Consider the following 21,984-nt stretch of genomic DNA (forward strand, 5'->3'; position numbering starts at 1 on the left):
ACCAAGCTCTTTATTATGAGGTCACATTCTTTGGCTCTGCCAATGAGCAACCGAACTAGCATCTTCCAACCTAAAGTATACATTAAGATACACACTACAGATTAGGCTGTCACCACAACTTTCATTTCAAAGAAGTAGAAGAAAATATGAAATTTGTGGGAGCAGCAATTTAAGGCAATATTTTATGACTAAATGCAGCCACAAATGATCTGCAAAAAATACAGAATGGTTTCAGTTTTGTGACTCAACATATGCTGTCTTTGTTTTCCCTTTATCAAGTGTCAGGCTGAGTTGGGACAGTTATAGTACTTCTCCATTTTCCCCTATCTTTCCATCAGTCTTCTTCTTAAACTTGTCTTTACTGAATCAATCCAACTTCGCCTCTGTCATTCATTTTGGTATTCTTCCATTCTCTTTACACATCCAAACCATTATAACCTGTTGTTCTCAATTCTCTCATTCAGATTTTCTACCCACATTTCATTCATAACATCTTCATTTCTCGCTCTGTCTCTCCTTGTATTCCATAACATATTTCTTAGGAATTTCATTTCACCTGCTTGGTTTCTACTGTCCTCTCTTCTTGTCACTGTTCAGGTCTCCAATGAATATGTCAGCATGGTTATAAAGTATGTCTTGTACAGATATTCCTTACACTTCATTGGCATCTCCCTTCACCAGACTAAGCCCCTCACACATTGGCAAAATGGATTGCTCTGCTGTATCCTTTTCCTAACTTCTGCCACTGTTCTTGCAGTCTCCATTATCACATTTCTCATCCACAATTTCAATATCCTGTCCTTAAATATTAATTCACCCCTTGCCTTCTTTCTCTCCTGTGGTTACCACCACCTTGCTTTTTCCACTGTATTTAATTCCCTGTTTCTTGATTTTTTTTCATTTAAGATGTCTATTTGCTCTTTCACATCCTTACTGTTGGTTCTCCACACCACAATGACATCAGCAAATAGCAATAATTTCATCTGCCTTCCTCTATGTGCTTCATTTGTCCCTCTCATGATTTCATTCATCACCATTATACATAATAATGGTGACACCGTACTTCCTTGTCTCAACCCCATAACATTCCCAAATCAATTAGTTCTCTGAACTTGCATCTGGGTACAGCTGAAGCTTTTGTCATACACTGATTCAAGAATTTCAATTGTTTGTTTTCCAGCTCAAGGTTCCCCACATCTTTTCTCTTGAGACATAGTGGTATGCCTTCAACAAGTCAGAAAATGTTATCACCAGGTCTTTTCTATACTCCCTATGACTTTCCATCAACTGTCTCATGCCAAAGCTTGGGTCCACTGTTTATCTTTGTTGAAAGTCACACTGCTCCTCTACTAACTGCTCTTCAACTTTTTCCATCTATCTTTTTTTCTGCTGCTTGTGATATGAGTGCAATCCCTCAGTAATTACCACATACTTTTCTGTCTCCATTCTTGAACACTGGAATTATTATTCCCATTCCATATTCTTCAGGCACACATTTGTGAATCCATATGCATCTTAGCAGTCTTCTTAACCATTGTAGCCTGGTAGGTACAACTGCCTTTTATCATCTCTGCACCAACTTCATCTATCCCAGGTGTTTTCCCATTTTTATTCTTCTCCGTGCCAGTTCTACTTCTAACACTGTAATATCATATTTCTCTCTTCTTCCAACTGCGGGTTTCCCTGCCATATTCTATTCCAATTCTCTGCTGTTTCTCACATTTAGTAATTTGTCAAAGTACTCTTTCCATCTTTTCCTTCCAGTTGCATTATTAGCTGTTCATCTAGTAACATACTTTTTCAATTTACATGTGAATTCCTCCCAGCATTTCCTCTTTTCTTCCACTACCACTTTCTTACACTTCTTTTTACTTTCCTGGTATTTCAATTTTCTTTCTTCCTTTTTATCTCTGTTCCATTTATACCATGCTTTCCCCTCATCTTTTATTGCTTCCTTCACCTACTCATTCTATCAACGTGTCTCCTTGCCCTTCCAGACATTCTGCCACTACTGTTCTCCGCAGCGCTTACAAATACATCTTTGAACCTACCACACTCTTCTCCTGCATTCAGTGCTTTGGATTTTAAGCTTAATTAACCCTTGAACTTTTCTTGTACCTTCCTATATTTCAGTTTCCACAATTTTATTTTCTTCTGCCTTCCTGCTTTTATTCCTTCTATTTTCCCCACCCTCATCTTTGAACCATTACCTGATAGTCTCCACCTAAAGCTTCTCCCAGAAGTACAGTTACATCTATCAGCTGTCTACGATTTTGCTTTTCCGTCAGGAAGTAGTCAATGAGCATCTTCATGCTTCTCTTTTCCCACCCATACCCTGTTATCTTTTAGCTGTTTTTTTGCCTAAATCACATGCTGCCCTGAATCAAACCTGGTTTTTCACAAAAACCAACCAATTTCTCTCCTTCCTCATTTTCCCTTGTCTTTCCTTTCCCAACTGGGCATTTACGCCATTCGTCACTATCGTTTCCACATTTGTAATTTCAGTCTTTAATTTTTTTTAGGAATTTCTCGACGGTCTCCACTTTATTTCCTTTCCATGGTGCACATACTTGGATGAAGTCCTTTGCCCCACTACTTGTGCTCATCTGTATCATCACCATCCTGCCACTTGTAAATTCCACATCTTCCACGTATTCTTCTAAAGAAGGTATTTCTATTAAACTCATTCCATTTTTGGCCTCTCATCTGCCACGTCAAGAAAGTGTGTATCCTTTCCTCATTTTCCTCCTTCCTCTTCCCTTCCATTTGACTTCACTAAGTCCCAAATTTCTACACTCCCCAAAGTTGATCTGCTCCTCTGCTTTCCCATGGAGCATCGTAACATTAATGATGCCAACTTTCAATTTGTTGGTGACTAGTCACCCACTTCTCACAGGTCTCTCGGAATCCCAAAAACTGTGTGTCGCCGGCAGAGACACCCTGACTGGAATGGTACTCAACTCAAAATCCATCACCTTTATTTTCATCTCTATTTAAAACTATATCTCCATTACCTACGCAAAACTGATGAGATGCCAATCCATGTACTGTAGAGGAAAAGACCCTAGCTGGCACAACCCTTTACTCCACTTTCTGACTTGAACCCATAATAAACACGTGTAAAAATTTGTCATATCTAGTTAGTAATACTTTAGCTTTACGTGTCTTTCTTTTCATATTGAATTCTCAAAAAGCCACTGATCTGCACCTGAAAACTAGTTTATAACTGGACTCCATTTGTGGAGAGAAATCACTATGTCCCACTAATTCTAGTCCCATTTTGTGTCTTTAGGTGTACTAATTAGATTTGATTCTGTGTTTTCAATGAAGCAGTTCCATTGGGAAAAGAAATGAAGATAATGGCTTAATGTCCAATCAACTATAAGGTCATTAGAGATGAAGCATAATCTCAGATAGGGCAAAGATGGCAAGGATATCAGCTATCTCCTCCTCAAAATAACCACCCTGAATGAACTTTCATTAATTCAGCTGACAATGTTTATTGTGAATATGATCTATGAAACATTAGCTAATGAACTATATAATCTGATCCATGGTACAAGCATAGGTAATTGCAGAGCATCCTCACCTTCATAGCCACACAAAATCATAAACCTGTCATCTGGTTCAGATTAACTGATAATATATTCCTGGTTTGGACCAAGAGCCTAGACACACTAACCTCATTTCACAATGTCAAGATTATCTCTCCTACCTGTTTCACCTGGTTCTATGTGGTGGCCTCCTTCATTCTGGTGTTTCCGTAACAGCCATGTCACATATCAACTTCTGTAATAACTGCATACATTTTTACATGAGTACGACCGTGACACACTAACCACCTGTCTACTCTCATGAATCACCACTACAAAACTGTGGTCAGGAGCAATGTGATATACCCAGTCACAGCTTACTACTCAATACAAACGGGCTGATTTCAATAGCTGTTTTGCAACCAAAGCTGCCTGGGTCATACTACCCATCAGCTTTTCTGAAACACTCAACAGGACAGACAGAAAACTCGACATTTCTTGCTTGCTGTTTTTTTAAGAAAAAAAGCTGAGGTACAGCATTCAACTACATTTTATATGTGACTAGCCACTACTCATCACCTCTTCTATATCACAGGTATTTGGCTTTACTCAAGATTTTACATTAGAGACTTAAGAATTTCTTTTATACACAGAGGTTACCATTTTCCCCAACTATAAAAGACTTACCTGTAAGTCCACCAAGGTTCCCAGAGTGGCAAGACATCTGTAATATCACCTTCTCTTACAAGAGCTTCAAATTCTTGTCGCTCGCATTCTGTGAGACACTTCCACACAGAATCGGCATCATCTAAGTCCACACCTTCAAGTCGTTCACTGAGATCGCGTTCATCATCCGAGTCTGTACACACACCCAGAACAGATTATGAGAAATGCATAGCCTCACTCAATAAAGTAAATTAGCTGTTATGTACAGGATGTAAATCAAATATATACTTTATTAGCCCGCCAGCAAGTTTCCATGCAGTTGGCTACATCAGTGGAAGTTTTACACTTATGTAAACGCATTTGCACACAAATACACACACAAGTAACTCTAAATATATGTCTACTTACATATATGAACAAATACTCCACAGCCCTTTCCAGTTTCACATTAGGCTACATATATGCATATTGTATTAGTAAGTACATTATGTATGTACATGTTACATGACTAAGAAATCAGTGTAGACTACACATATCTGCTACTAACTGTAGCCCTTTATTCAATGTTTGTATCTTTTCAATTACATCTAGCTTGCAGTTGTTTCTCGCATTTAGCAAATATATGGTCAATCTCAAGGTAAATTTTTCTGCCCACCACATTCAAAGCCTGATCCTGACGAATTTTCTCATAACAGAAACCAATATTGCAACTGAAAAACAAAGGACACAATAGAAAGTCAGAAACAATAATTTTTTTCTACCAGAGTTTCTTATTTCAAAGGATAGAAAATGTGTGTGCAAGTGTACTACTTGGATATCTTGTACTTCATCCCATTGTGGTCTATTACGATATCTAGTACTTTTAGACTTTGGTATTTTGTTTTTATATGTTTGTGCAATTAAATAAAATAAATTCCCTCTGTTTTTGACTCATTTACACATAGCTTGTTAGGTTTACAGCTGCTGCTACTACTCTCAACAAGTCTCTGTTTTTATATCATCAGTATAAAAGGCCATACTCTTTAAGTAGATTAGATTAGATTAATACTTGTTCCATAGATCATGAATACTACACTTCGTAATGATGTGGAACGTGTCAGGTTAATAAAAGATGTCTGTACAAGATATTACATTACACAAAATATCGCATGACACTAATGTTTAAGTTGGTTTTTTCTTCCCTTAATTTATATCTAAAAATTCAGCCAATGAGTAGAAGGAGTTGTCATCTAGAAATTCTTTTAATTTATTTTTAAATGTTGGTTGGCTATCTGTCAGGCTTTTGATGCTGTTTGGTAGGTGACAAAAGACTTTTGTGGCAGCTTAATTTACCCCTTTCTGTGCCAAAGTCAGATTTAACCCTGCATAGTGAAGATTATCTTTTCTCCTGGTGTTATAGCTATGCACACTGCTATTACTTTTGAACTGGGTTGGATTATTAACAACAAATTTCATAAGTGAATATATATACTGTGAGGTTACTGTGAGGATCCCTAGATCCTTAAATAGATGTCTGCAGGATGACCGTGGGTGGGCTCCAGCAATTATTCTGATTACACGTTTTTGAGCAATGAATACTTTTCTACTCAACGATGAATTACCCCAGAATATGATGCCATACGAAAGCAGTGAATGAAAGTATGCATAGTAAGCTAATTTACTGAGATTCTTGTCACCAAAATTTGCAATAACCCTAATAGCATACGTAGCTGAACTCAGACGTTTCAGCAGACCATCAATGTGTTGCTTCCAGTTTAACCTCTCATCAATGACACACCTAAAAATTTTGAAAATTCTACCTTAGCTACAGACTTCTGTTCAAAGTCTATATTTATTACTGGAGTTATGCCATTTACTGTACGGAACTGTATATACTGTGTTTTATCAAAATTTAAAGACAGTCCGTTTGCTGAGAACCACTTAATAATTTTGCGAAAAACATCATTTACAATTACATCACTTAGTTCTTGGTTTTTGGATGTTTTTACTATACTTGTAACATCAGCAAAAAGAACTAACTTTGCATCTTCATCAGTGTGGAATGGTAAATCATTAATGTATAACAAGAACAGTAAAGGACCTAAGACCGAACCCTGTGGGACACCGTACTTGATAGCCCCCCAGTTTGACGAATCAGCTGTTGTTTTAACATTACATGAACCACTTATTTCAACTTTCTGCATTCTTCCAGTTAAGTATGAATTAAACCATTTGTGCACTGCCCCCTCAAACCATAATGATTTAGCTTATCTAAAAGAATTCCACGATTTACACAATCAAAGGCCTTTGAGAGATCACAAAAAATACCAATGGGTGATGCCCGGTTATTCAGAGCATTTAATACTTGATCAGTGAAAGCGTATATAGCATTTTCTGTTGAAAAGCCTTTCTGAAAACCAAACTGACATTTTGTTAGTACTTTATTTTTACAAATATGGGAGGCTACTCTTGATAACATTACTTTCTCAAAAATTTTTGATAGAGCTGTCAGAAGAGAGATTGTGCGGTAGTGGTTGACATCCAACGTATCCCCCTTTTTATGGAATGGTTTTACAATGGCATATTTCAGTCTATCGGGAAAAACACCCTGCTCCAAAGAGCTATTACATACGTGGCTGAGAATCCTACTTATCTGTGGGGAACAGGCTTTAAGTACCTTGCTGTAAATGCCATCAATTCCGTAAGAGCTTTTACTTTTCAGTGAGTTTATTATTTTACTGATTTCAGAGGGAGAGGTTGGTGGAAATACAGTTGTTTCAAACTGCACAGGTATGGCCTCTTCTATTAGTAGCCTTGCCTCTTCTAGTAAAGATCTAGATCCTATTTTCTCCACAACATTTAAAAAATGATTATTGAAAATATTTTCAATTTCTGATTGTTTGTTACTACACTTGTCATTCAGTTTTATGGCACTAAAGTCTTCCTGTGCTCTTGGTTGCCCTGTTTCCCTTTCAATAATATTCCAAATTGCTTTAATTTTATTATCAGAGTTACTGATCTCAGACATGATACACATGCTTCTGGACTTTTTAATAACTTTTCTTAGTATCGCACAAAAGTTTTTATAATATTGAACAATTTCGGGGTCAGTAGTCCCTCTTGCTGTTAGATACAGTTCTCTTTTACGGTTGCAAGATATTCTTATTCCTTTATTTAGCCAAGGTTTTTTATAAGTTTTCTTGGAATTATGTTTAACTATTTTCTTGGGAAAACAATTTTTAAATACCCTCAAAAATGTATCGTGAAATAAGTTATACTTCAAGTCTGCATCGGGTTCCTTATACACTTCATCCCAGTCTAGCTGCTGTAGGCTTTCCCTTAAGTTTGCAATATTTATATTGTTAATTGAACGCACTGCTTTGAAATTCTGATTTGATATACTGCATAGAGTTATGTCATGTACTGTAACTAGCTGTGCACCATGATCTGAAAGACCATTCTCAACAGGATAAGCATTTATGTCCTTAAACTTATCTTGGTCTATAAAAAAGTTATCTATCGATGTCCTACTGTTCTTTGTTATCCGAGTAGGAAAATCAATGACGGAGCTCAAATTGAAAGAACTGAGTAATACTACAAGGTCATTCTTCCTATTACACTCTTTCTGAGAATCAACATTGAAATCCCCACAAATGATGATTTGTAAGCCATTAACTTGTAAAATAAAGAGGACAAGCCCGAGAACAGAACCCTGTTGGATTCTTCTCTTTATTTGGGCCTCTTCTTAATCACTAACTGTTACTTGTTGTTTAGATAAGAACTAATTAAATGTAGCAACTTACCTGCAGTACAATAATACATATCTTCTTTGTAACAATATCATGTGACACAGTGTCAAATATTCTACTTATGTCTGTTAAAAGTAGCACAAGTAGTTGATCTCCTTTCGCAAGCATTATGGATTGTAGTTAGCAGGCTTCCAATTGTGTTAATAACTAATAATTTTATTTGAAAACCACACTGGTTTCATTTAGTAACTTGTTATTTTCAAAATGGCTGTAAATCTGCTGATGAACACAATTCAACACTATTTTTGATGTGATTGGGAAAACTGATAGGCTTGTAGTTATCTGGTATGTCACTATGACCCATTTTGTGTAATCCTACTGTAAGTGTAAATGTAATTTTAAGACATTGTGGGAAAGTGTTATCATCAAGATGGACTACAAGCTTTCTAATTTACTTACTTATGCAGTTTTGAACATAGCTGGCGAAATAATAATAGTCCTCTAATCTGGAGTTGCTCCAATTATTCAGAGATTTAGTAATAACTCTTGGAGGGATTCTTGTCCAAATACATCTTTCTTTTGTTGCACATCATGCTTGTGAAAACAGAGCTTCACCATCAGTTATACCATTACTGTGTGGTACAAAAGAGTTTGTAAAGTTTATAAAATACTCATTTAGAGCATTACAGTCAATTGCAATAGTGGTTTGTACCTTACTCATGTTTGTTTCATTTTTTACAAAGTTTCAAGCTACAATGCATTTATTTTTGGAATTTAAGATGCAGTTCTCATTTGCTTCACATTTTGCTAATTTAATTTCAGACAAATAAAGTTTTTTTACGGTCAAATTATTCTTATTTTCACCCCAATTAACTTTTCTACCCCTGATCACAAGTAAAAGTATTCGAATTTGATACGAGTCATGGGGAGTACCATTTTTTGCATGTGGTGGTTTGTGTATACTGCTATGGTTGCACATTTTAATAACAAGAGGGCAGTTATTATTAAAGTTAAGTGTCATGGTAGATATGAATGCAGAGAAGCGTTAATTAAACTTCTACCAATGGCCAATATATTGGGCCAGTCTATTACAGGGCTATTACAAATGATTGAAGCGATTTCATAAATTCCCTGTAGCTCCATTCATTGACATATGGTCACGACACAATACAGATACGTAGAAAAACTCAAAGTTTTGTTCGGCTGAAGCCGCACTTCAGGTTTCTGCCGTCAGAGCGCTCGAGAGCGCAGTGAGACAAAATGGCGACAGGAGCCGAGAAAGCGTATGTCGTGCTTGAAATGCACTCACATCAGTCAGTCATAACAGTGCAACGACACTTCAGGACGAAGTTCAACAAAGATCCACCAACTGGTAACTCCATTGGGCAATGTTATGCACAGTTTAAAGCTTCTGGATGCCTCTGTAAGGGGAAATCAACAGGTCGGCCTGCAGTGAGCGAAGAAACGGTTGAACGCATGCGGGCAAGATTCACGCGTAGCCTGCGGAAAATTGGCTCATGCCACAACTGGAGACCGACAGCGCCGACTTCATCTTTCAACAGGATGGTGCTCCACCGCACTTCCATCATGATGTTCGGCATTTCTTAAACAGGAGATTGGAAAACCGATGGATCGGTCATGGTGGAGATCATGATCAGCAATTCATGTCATGGCCTCCACGCTCTCCCGACTTAACCCCATGTGATTTCTTTCTGTGGGGTTATGTGAAAGATTCAGTGTTTAAACCTCCTCTACCAAGAAATGTGCCAGAACTGCGAGCTTGCATCAACGATGGTTTCGAACTCATTGATGGGGACATGCTGCGCCGAGTGTGGGAGGAACTTGATTATTGGCTTGATGTCTGCCGAATCACTAAAGGGGCACATATCGAACATTTGTGAATGCCTAAAAAAACTTTTTGAGTTTTTGTATGTGTGTGCAAAGCATTTTGAAAATATCTCAGATAATAAAGTTATTGTAGAGCTGTGAAATCGCTTCAATCATTTGTAATAACCCTGTATTACCATTTCATTTCTCATCGTTTCAATGTTCACTTTGTTTAGAGCTCTTATACAGCTAGCCTTTTGAAATTCTCATTAGCTATGGTACGACTCTTCAGCTATATGCTATCATGGTCAGATATTCATAACTTAATGACATCATACTTCACTGCAGATTTCTCACCCTCTTCTATCAGGCTGAGAAATGTTGGATCCCTCTTAATGCATCAGGAGTGTGTTACATACCATTAATGGCTACTAGAAATCCACAGTAAGTAGTGCACTACACACAGCAAGTGGCCATTAGGATAACAGAATGTGTGTGGCAAGTAAATGTTCTTTAAAGTTTGCTTTAGGATAGAGGAATCCCTCCATAGGCCTGAAAAATTTTCTGAATTCAGAGAGGGAAGAACAGAAGCACGCCTAATTAGAGATGTACTCTTCATAGCAGACTGGAAGAAGTTAATGCGACTATAGTCTTACTTAATTGTGGAGTGTCCATGGAAAGGTCTCAGCATTTGTCTCACTTATAAAAGGTAATGCCTGTATAGTACTAGGAGCAGAAAGCTTGATGAAATCATGTGCTGAAAGCAAAGAAATTCTAAATTCTGATTGCATAGTATATCACAAAGATAGACAGCAGGTAGTGGAAGCATTTTTACAGCTGCATATAATATAGTAATATTTAGTGAAGTTTACTAACTTCACTTCCAAATATGAAATTCTGTGGGTGAAGATAATGATTACAGGTGAATCAAACATGGTAGGTGGTTGCTTTTATCGGCTTCTGCCCTCAAGAGCAATAGTCGTAGAACATATCAGAGAAAAAGTTGGAGAAGGTTGCACATAAATTTCCTGCCCATTTTATGTAATTAGTGGGAGATTTCAACTTACCAGCTATGCACTACAAGATTCAAGGGGTTATGGTGGGTACTCAGGACAGCGTGTCATGTGAAGACGTTCTAAATGCCTTATCCAAAAATTACCTTAAGCTGTTAATCATAGAACCCACTCTAGACAGTAACATCTTAGATCTTTAGGTTACAAATGGGTCTAAACTTCTTGACTCAGCATGGAGAAGAGAATCAGTCATCATTTGGCCATTATAGCACCACTCACTATATGTGTGAAGAGCAAAATAAAGAAAGGTATGATGATATTTCTACGTAATAAGTGCAACAAGAAACAAGTTTCAGATTATCTGAACGGTCAACACCAAACATTCACTCCTGAGACTGAAATGTTGAGTATAAATCATCAACATTTAAGAGTATTGTACAATACACCTTAAATACGCATGTGCTGGCCAAAGTTGTAAAGGATATGAATGACCTGCTGTGCATCAACAGCCATGTTAAAAAACTTTTTTAATCAAATAAAAAAAACTAACTTCTCTGCATATATAAACATAGCCAAAGTCTTGTTGACAAACAAAACTGATCAAAGGAAGTCAGTGTAAAGTGTTTACAAATTCAAAAGTAAAATTCTATCTAACAATATGACAGAAAATCTCAGTAAGTTTTGTTCCTATGTTAAATCACTAAACAGGTCAAAGCCAACTATCCACACACGTGGAGACCATAATGATATAAAAAAAAAAGGATATAAGAGAGATGGCTGTAACATGAAATTCCAGTTCCCAAAATTATTTCATTAAGGAAGATCATAGTGGGATTGCTCAAATTGTTGCATGAATGCCAAAACGACAGATGTTGATACATATGACTATAGTATAGAAAGACAACTAAAATCACTTCTCAAAAGAAAGCCAATTTGGTCTGATGAATTCCTATACAACTATACATAGAGAGTGTGAAAGAAATTGCACTTCCTTCAGCAGCCAAAGGTCACTGGAGGAGCTAAGCATCCCAAGTGATTGAAAAATTCATCTGTCATCCCAGTTTTGATGACACGTTATTGCACAAAATTATAGATGAATTTGCTGACATCAGTTAGTCAGTCAGTAAGTTCGTTAGTTTCATGTTCTATGAATCATTTTGCACAATAGATCGTAATGATGTGGAATGAGTCATTTTACATTCACACTGCAAATTAATTTGAACATATGGTTACATTTTTCAAAAAGAAAAAAAAGAGATACATAGATGATGTGATTTAGCAAGGCCTATGCACCACCTTTCACACATTGCAGTAAAAGAAATTCTACAGAATACAAGGTTTTGTCAAAGAAAAACTTTCTCAGTTTGTTTTCAAACTGTACTTCACTGTCTGTCAGACTTTTTATATTACTGGGTAAGTGATAAAAAATTTTTGTAGCAGTATTGTGCACCCCTTTATGTGCTAAAGACAATCTCAATGTGGAGTTGGGGTTGGGTTGTTTGGGGAAGGAGACCAGACAGCGAGGTCATCGGTCTCATCGGATTAGGGAAGGATGGGGAAGGAAGTCGGCCGTGCCCTTTCAGAGGAACCATCCCGGCATTTGCCTGGAGTGATTTAGGGATATCACAGAAAACCTAAATCAGGATGGCCAGACGTGGGACTGAACCGTCGTCCTCCCAAATGCGAGTCCAGTGTCTAACCACTGCACCACCTCGCTCGGTCAATGTGGAGTAATGAAGGTCATTTCTCCTTCCATATAGCAGAGATGCTGAGTCGCAGTGAGGAGCAACAAAAAAACTGTCACAAATAATAGCTTTTGGCCGGTAAGGCCTTTATCAGAAGTAGACAGCAAACACACACATACACACTCAAGCAAACGCAACTCACACACACACATGACCAGTTGCTTGAGACTATGGTCACGTATGTGTGAGTTGCGTTTGCGTGATTGTGTATATGTGTGTTTGCCGTCTAATTCTGACGAAGACTTACTGGCGAAAGCTAATATTTATGACAGTCTCTTTGTTGTGCCTATCTGTGACTCAGCATCTCCGCTATATGGCGATTCCACCCTGGACTTTCCATCATTTCATTTCTCCTTCCAGTATTGCAATTATGTACATCACAGTTCCTTTTGAACTGTATCGGATTGTTTACAACAAACTTCATAGCGGATATAAGTATAGTGTGAAGCAGTAGTCAGAATGCCAAACTCCTTGAACACATGTCTACAAGATGATCACTGGTGAGCACCACATAATTTTCTTACAGAACATTTTTGCACAATGAAAACTTACTTTCTTAAAGATGAGTTACCCGAGAAAATTACTTCATACGACATTACTGAATGAAAATATTTCAACTTACCCTCCAAGATTTGCAATGATTCTAAGTGCAAATGTGGCTGAACTAAGTTGTTTTAGAAGTTCCAAAATGTGCATTTTTCAATTTAAGTTCTCATAAATACGGATCTAAATGATTTTGAAGTTTCCATCCTATTTATTATTTCCTTGGTATTTGTTAAACTTATCATTGGTGGATCACCCCTAGATGTGCATAACTGAATACATTGTGTCTTTTTAAAATTAAAGATGACATCAATTGCAGAAAACAAGTCAGTGATACTTTTGAGGACTCTGTTTACTATTTCTTCTTTTTCTGTATTTATGCTTGGATTGATAACAGTACTAGATACAGGAAACCCTGCAGAGGATCAACATTTGGTGCAGAGATCAGCAGTTGACCTTCAACATAAACAAATGTAATATACTGCACATAAATAAATAATAAGACCCATTACTGTATGACTATAAAGTATTTAGTGAAAAAAAGTAACATGAGGCTGTGGTTGTATTGACGACGACTTAAAGAGATATCTACAAGATGCAAGGTGTGTGAACCCTATACATCATTCCAGCATTCATTTTGAACAGTGAAAGCTTTTTGTCTAAGGGAGGAGTTACCTCAAAATACCCTGGTGTGTAAAACTTAAGGACAAAAACAACATTTGCATGATGTGTCACTGCTAAGTAATTCAGTTCAATGAAACTTGGACTATGCGTAGAAAGAATCACTACAACGTAGTACAGGAGGTAAATGACAGAAATATGTAATGAGACAAACAGAAATGACACTTTTATTCAGAGACAATAATTACACTGAAGTCAATGTGATTCATGACGGTTCCCTTGGTACTGCAAAGAGAGGACATCATTCTTAATAGTGTGTGTGATCACCATGGACAGCAGTGCATGCTTTGCAACGTGCTTTCATGCTGGCCACAAGGTTGACAACTGCTGGATAGTTGTTGGGGCACGTGGATGTGCTGTATTACATCTCCTCAATGCATCCCTCATGTGTTTGATACGATTTAAGTCAGCGGAATGATAAGGCTAGACCATTCGAAGGATATCATCTCGTTCCAACAGCTGCTCCACCTGCACTGTTTGATGCAGTTGCACATTGTTATTCATTAAAATAAAGTCAGGGCCGAATGCACATCTGCAAAGAAGCACATGGGGAGTGACTACAGTGTCGCAATATTAATATCATTGATGGGTGAATGTACCACATTCAGAGGTCTTGAGGTCAGTATGCCCATGCAGCATTATGCCTCCCCATTTGTCACCGGGGCCAAAAAATGATTGTGCTCCTGGGTGCAATACATTATCCCATCTCTTTCCATATGAGGGTATATAATGTACCCAGGAACATTGTCAAGCATAACTGTTTTGGTGATCCAGGTGTTACAGTGTGCGGACACATAATGCTGCACGGGCATACTGACGTCCAAATCTTTGAACACAATATACTCACCAGTCAACATTATTGTGACGCTGTAGTCCTTCCCCATGTACATCTTTTCAGGGATACATTTAGTCCTGACTTCATTTTAATGGATCACAATGTGCAAATACATCCAACAGTGCAGGTGGAAAAGCTCTTGGAACAAGAGGATATTCAGCAATTGGACTGACCTGCTGCCCATTTCCCCAGCTTAAATCCCATCAAGCAAAATTTGGATGCGTTGGGAAGATGTACTGCATGTCCTCATGCAACAACAACAACAACGCAGAAGTTGTCAATCGTGCTGATCAACAAATGGAACACCCTGTCACCAAAACTCCTTACCAAACATGTGGCCAGCTTGAAAACATGTCGTAGAGAATTCATTGGCATCCTTGGTGGTTACACACCTTATTAAGAATGATGTCCTGCCTTTTGTTATGTCCAAGGGACCATCTGAATTACACTGACTTCAGTGTAATTACTGCCTTTGAATAAAAATGTTATTTCTGTTCCTCTCACTCCACGTTTCTTTCAGTTACCTTCTGTACCATACTTTAGCAGTATGTATAGTAGAGATGCCGAGTTCATTATTCCATCCTGGATTTTCAATTGTTTAAAGATGGCCATAACTCAGATCTAGGGAACAATGCATGCCACTGGTATATTCTTAGAAGTTTATGTCATATGTTATGTATATGAAGTCTGGGATGTTTTTATTTATATGTTTCAGTAGTGAATGCCTATATACATTTTGTTTGTAATGTGTCATCTATTTCTTGTGGATGGTGACTTAGATCACATTGTTAGCTAGAATTACTAGTGGAGATGGTGATCCATTGAGGAGGAGAGTGTTTTGGATTGTGTTGTACACAAGACCTAGAGGTAGATTTTTTATGTGACTGCAGTCACGCAAATGAACTGTAGCATAACCTGAGAACTAGGTTACGATGGAACATGACAGTTGGATGATAGTTAATGATGCTAACATGTATCACAACAATGATAGGAAGCTATTTTTGTTATTTAAGATTGTGGTGAGTGATCTGTAGTGTGTAGCCCAAGGCCTGAGTTATGCTGGAAGATGACAATTTGGTTCTTAGTTGGCGAAGCTAACAAATGTGTCATGACAATTTTTTATTTACACTACCATGATCAAACCCATATTATGCTAATAATAAGTGAAAAGTGCTAGTTTGCTTTTGTTCTGCAGTATTTCTTTTATTGTGTTAACTTGCTTTTGGCTTACAAGGCCATCTTCAGACATTTACTGACTATTGTCACTAAAGAAGTTAAAATGACATAGAAAAAGAAGCTACACATCTAGATTGAAGCAGAAATGTACAGTAAATAACATCTAGCAGTGAGGTGGCAATGCAATGTAGCTGATTTAGGTTTTCTGTGATTTAGGGAAATCACTCCAGGCAAATGCTGAGATGGTTCCTTTGAAAGGGCACAGCCGACATCGTTCCCTAATCTGATGAGACCAATGACCTCGTTGTCTGGTCTCCTCCCCCAAACAACCCACCTCCATTTTCAATTATTTATTGCACAAGAACAAAACATTGTACAGATATCATACATATGTCATTTTGAAGAGAAACTCTGAAAGCTATTTTTCATGTATACCGCCACAGCGTAGTTTGGTAATTTGCCGATAGAAAAAAAGGTGAATTCAGGTGCAGAGCGAGCTTTGTTTCATGAAATGGCCTCCCTGATCACCAGATCTCACTCCGTGTGACTTTTTTCTGTGGGGACACATTAAAAGATCTGATGTATGTACCACCTCTACCACGTGATGTAGCAGAACTCCGGGAGAGAATACGGGAAGCTACTGCCACAGTCGATGATGCCATGCTGGGATGGCTATGGCAAGAATTCGATTACCGCACTGACGTTTGTCGGGTCACTCATGGTACGCATATCGAATGTTTGTATAAAAAACTTTCAGAGTTTCTCTTCAAAATGTGATATGTATGACATCTGTACAATGTTTAGTTCTTGTGCAATAAATAATTGAAAGTGTTCCAGCACTTTATGTACACCCTGTATTAATAAGCATAACCAATAAAATAATATAAAATTAGTACCTGTTAAGGCTACTTCAGGAGGTATAAAATATGAAGAGTGATACAAAAACCAATTAAAAGAAAGAAATATCAATGTGACTACAGATTATATCAGGAACTTATGCAATATCAATAAGATAGACAGAAATGAATAAATGCAGGAAAATGGAGCAGTGTGAAGGAACATAAAGTAAATGCCATCTTTGAGAGTGTGGTGACACTGCATTTTAAAAAGTAAAATATTGAACAATACACAAATTAAAACAGGGCAAGAGGAAAACATAAAAACTATACTCAAAATTGTGCCATCATAACAGTTTGCATTAAATAAAGGAAAGAAGTAAAATAAATGAAGCAAGTAAAATAAAAATAGTACTTGGTAAGACAACTTCAAGAGGTATTAAACATGGAAAGTTATACAAGTACCAGTTAAGGGAAGACAACAATTGTAACTACAGTCGATATGGATTACATAGAGCATTTCAATAAAATAAAAGAACTCGATGAATAAACGGAAATGGGGGAATATGTAGCAACAGACAGTGTGGGAAATAATGAAAAATTAAGAGGATTATGTGAAGTTTAGGAAAGGGGAAGTGTTAAGCTGTGTCTGGTTATTCAAGATTAGTTCTGGACTGTGAGCTAGATGATTTCCAGGGCTTCCAGCAGACTGAGTTTTTGGCCTTTGTTTGCTAAGTGAAGGGCTTGGGACTCTGGCTGGCAGTTGTGGCCCTCACTCAGTACATTCTCAGCAAATGTGGAGTCAGAATTCTGCAACCTCTAGCTGTGTTCATGCTCAGAAGCATAGATACTATGTCTGTGCCAGACTGGCCAATGTAAAACTTGTCACAATCAGAACATGTAATTTTGTATACCCCACTGTTGGCTCATAACAGGATCTTATCTTCACTATTGAAAATATACTGGGCTCCAGTGCTCTTAACATTGTGGGAAAGCCTATCCTACTATGGTTTGCTATTTTCAAGTTTTTAACAAGTCTGAAACTGTTAAGAACACAAACATTCCTGTTCAAAAATCCTTATTCCCTTGGAGGTCCCATTAGTTTGGCAGATTTTATTTTTCTAATGTTTTGTGTTGATAGTGACATCCATTTAGTTGTTTTGTAAGGCTCATAACTCTGCCAAGTAAACAAAGCTATCAATCTACCATGGTGACATACGCAGTAATTAACCCCTGTTATTCTTGCATCAAAAATAATTGAACCCAAAAATTTTAGCAGGGCTATATTTCTCTTTCAATAGAAGTTTCTGTCTTTCTATACTTTACATCAAAAATTATATTCACTGAAAATGCAGTACTTTCAAGGATATAAAAGTGGACAAGCTGTTTTCTTTAAAGTTTAAAGATAACTCATTTGCACAAAACTAGTCAATTTCTTTCACAAATAATTATTCAGTTCTGCTGATGCTTTGTTACTCAGTTAGACAACAATAACTGCATCACCTGCAAAAAGCAGCACATATTACTGCATTATGACTCACATTAAACATCAATAACTGAGCATAAAAAGATGCCTGCATCACATTTTTCACATAATTAAAAAAAAAGTAGGACTTAGTTATTGAAAATACTTGTTCCACATTAAATCTTCCACAATGCTCTCATTACCTCTAAAAGACATAGTTTTATCCACTAAGTATTTTCTCTTGCCTTTTATTGGCAGTGCCTATACTACAAAAGGCACAAATATACTTTTGAAGCTTTTTTTTTTACAGCTTTTTGCATTACTTTAAAATAGTGACATTAATGATAAACATAACATCTGTGCTATGTTGTAATTTCAGTCTTGGACCAAATCACCAAAACCCTGAAAATGTAGTCAGAATATTGTCCACCTAGTCTTAAATTAGATACAGTGGTGTACTCATAACATGGTGTATTTGTTTCTAGCTGCAATGCAAGCACCATGATTTACATTTTTACCAGTTTCCACAATGCAACATACTTAAGAGTGGATTGACAATGCATGACATTGGTGCTTTCTTCGAAGTGTGATGGCATACATCACACACCTGATGTCAGCAGTTTTATTTACTGTTTGTGTTCTACATCATGAGGTTCACTTTTGAGTGGTACCTTAAATTGTGTTATATACTAGAACAGTTTAGGTCTAGTGGACATCTTAAAGTGTACTGAAGATAGTGATATTGCCATTATGTTTTGCACACTTTTTTGTCTAGGTTATAGTGGAAGGTAATATTTTGATTGAGAATTGGCAAAGCAAATTAATATTGGATGACAAACTTATGTTTTACATTCTCTGTATCCTACAGTTACAATTACATCTCTGGTGGAAATATCTATTTTTCCACACTCATTTGGCATTTTCAAATTTTTAATATAACTCAAAGCATTAATAACAGGAACATCCCCTTTCAAAGCCACTATTACCATTGAGATCTCCTTATTTTTTTTCCCCATGTGTTTTTGAACTGATAGTAACAGTGTCACCATTGGTTGTTCCTTGAAGCATGTATCCACACCGCATTAATGACATCATCAGCCGGTCAGCGCAGTTTTGCATTGTTTAACAATCCCATTAATCTTTATTCAATTCTTTTAGAGTATCTTTCCAAAAATTTTAATGAGGGCAGCAAAAATAGAAAGTTATTGGGTCAGTTCTCCTTATGTAAATACAGAATGGGAAAAAATAGATCAGTAGCTCAATTTGCATCCATTGCTAGGAAGCATTATTTTGCAAGCTAGCATGCTATTACATATCAAATGACATGTCAATGTAACCTTACTCACAGTAATAACAGCACCCGAGGAAGCAGCACATTACAGCAGAAATGGTAACACGTAAGTAGATAATACAATAGCCAATATAATATAAACTAATGAACAATAATTTGGACATGGCACTGGTTCAGTGTAATGAGATTAGATAACGGAAAAGGGGTGGGGAAGGGCAATGAAGTAAAAAAGCAGCAAGTGTGTAAAGCACAAAAAAGAAACAACGCTGTGAGGTTTTGGGTTTAAACAACCGATTGAAACCAAGTATCTCTAAACTATTCATAACAATTATAGACTGACAATCAGAAAAGATAACTGTTACAAACATGGTAGGCCATAGGTGCAGTTCAGAACTTGAGGTTTGTGAGAAACTATATAAACTGGCAATTAATACACTTGATTTCGAAATAATAGAAGAATGATTAACATTCACTTCAAGAGTCAACATGCATCATACAACAAAAACTGTTCTTTACTTGGGCTTTTCAGTATCACAAGGAAACATGATCCTTGGATGCCAAGGCGCCGTAATAGTTAATTTAAATAAATCGACGCTCGCCACAAAATTCAAAACACTTCGCTTTACATGTATTTCTGTCTTTTACGATTGCTATGACACCTTTTCTTCCATCTGATAATAAAAACATATTAACTGCACAAAAACCTACCCAACTCATCCTGTTCTTCCGTTCGGATCCTAGAAAGTATTTCCAGCATTTTCCTTTGCCCTTCAGGATCATCATTTTCCAGTTTTAGTTCACGTAGAACACTTTCCTTATAAAATGTTTCAGAGCACACACTATGCGTTTCTGACTGATAACATTGGACAGAGCAAAACGAAATATTGCACCGCGGACACATGTACTTCCCTGCACAGCGATTACATCTAGAAATGGAAAGCTTTTTTAACATGTGATATAATTAGTTACTTTTTTAAAGACGAAGTTGGAAACGAATTTCACCAGTAACACTGATGTTCCGATCCATTTATTTACTTTAAACAGGGCATTTCAGTAGTAATATTAATTTTCTAGACTTAACATGCTTACATCTGACATGAATTTTGAACGGTTTCCTCCATGACAAGCAATAATTAAATTACAGTTTCGAAGCAAACCCCGTTAACACTGCAGGACTACCTACAACTTGCTGCCCATAAACACTCAACAACGTAGTGTCGAACTGCACTCGTATTCAAGGACTTTCACAAATGAAATTAAGGTTGAGGTGGCATTATATTGGGTGTCTGAACTTTTATTTACATCTCTAATGTACATTATAATTCGATGGAATACAAAACAACATTGCAAAGATTACAATTCTATACATCTTTTCTCGAACAGTGTTGCCAAAACAATTCAGCCAAGTTTTCAATTCGTGTAGCCTCCTCACACATTGGAAGCTTGCACCAGCTCAGCTGCTAGTGATTTTGGTCACTGTCACGTTACGTCATCAACGTAGAGTCTAGAGTGTGCCCGCGAAGGTTGAGAGTCACTAAAATGTTTTGAAATCCAAGCGTAATTGTTGATATGGACTTTGACGACACGGTCAATATTTGAGAACTCATTAGACGTAAAAGCAAATATCGTAAGAAAGAATAGTAGCTTCATTCCACATAGAGCGACAAACTAATAAGTGGAAACTTTTACACTGTTTCATAAATTTTGACAACATCCAAAGAATTTATTTAAAGTTTTCATATTATTGTTGAACATTCAGACGAATTACTTTGCATTGTACCTGCAGTAACATAAAAAAAATCGAACTTTAAATTGTCTGTCTCAGCTGAACATAAGTTTTCCCAAGCACTTCAAAATATTATGCGACCTATTTCTGGTCCTCCTGTAATTTACATATTCAAATCTTTGTCGAGAAATGCTGGCCTTTTTTCACTTCTTCTACATGAATAACATTATCGCTATCGCCTTAGTCACGCTTGCAAAGTCGTTGATGCCATGTTTGCATAAAAAAAAACAAAGAGAAATGGGGCCCCTCCAAGCCCGCACCAACGTGGTGACCAAACTAAAAGTCACCTCCTTCAACATGTTAGTTGTCTAATCAGTGGATCTCAGGATGCTGGGCTGTGATGTTATCCGAGCATCTGGGTAAGATTACGCATTAACATGGTCCATCAGAATGTGGACGAAACGCGAATGAGGGTAGCGATTTGAAAACCAGAGGGAAAAAAGTGCCAAGGCTCGTGCCGAGGGAAAAAAACCTCTGCGACAGTGGGATGGGTAGTAAGAACAGTAGTGACTTACTAGCTGCGATAGTTCATGCAAGGTTGGGTTTGTTAGTGTGGGTATCATTACTATGACAGGCGATGGCGATGAATCCCAGTTTGCTGCAGCCGCTGCATTCCTGGAACAGTCAAGATCGTTATATATTAGTGAGAGATCGGCCATAGATCGTCTCACTGTGTAGTGTACGGTATGGCTTCCGTGCATGGTGCCGGTTTTTCGACAGGTGTGTTCCAACTGGATATCCAGTAATGGTGGTGGATAAACAGGGGCTTACCTGTACCGTTTTGTTTGCGTGTACTTGGTCATAGATTTTAGGTCCTTGCAAGTATGTTTTTTGGTCTATTATGTTTCCATCTATGGTT

General features: G+C 37.3%; 1 protein-coding gene across 1 annotated transcript in view; it reads right to left on the reverse strand.

The window, feature by feature from the left end:
• LOC126188148 (zinc finger HIT domain-containing protein 2) overlaps positions 1–20,715 on the reverse strand; it is a 47,772-nt gene extending 27,057 nt beyond the window's left edge. Inside the window, exons 1-3 of the mRNA XM_049929649.1 lie at positions 20,429–20,715; positions 20,048–20,265; positions 4,221–4,392 (exon numbers count right to left, since the gene is read on the reverse strand). Coding sequence (XP_049785606.1) covers positions 4,221–4,392; positions 20,048–20,265; positions 20,429–20,460 — 422 coding nt within the window. The 5' untranslated portion in view covers positions 20,461–20,715. The remainder of the gene's footprint in view (positions 1–4,220; positions 4,393–20,047; positions 20,266–20,428) is intronic.
• Positions 20,716–21,984: the final 1,269 nt, after the last annotated feature.

Source organism: Schistocerca cancellata, chromosome 5, assembly GCF_023864275.1.
Source record: "Schistocerca cancellata isolate TAMUIC-IGC-003103 chromosome 5, iqSchCanc2.1, whole genome shotgun sequence".
Lineage (NCBI taxonomy): Eukaryota > Metazoa > Arthropoda > Insecta > Orthoptera > Acrididae > Schistocerca > Schistocerca cancellata.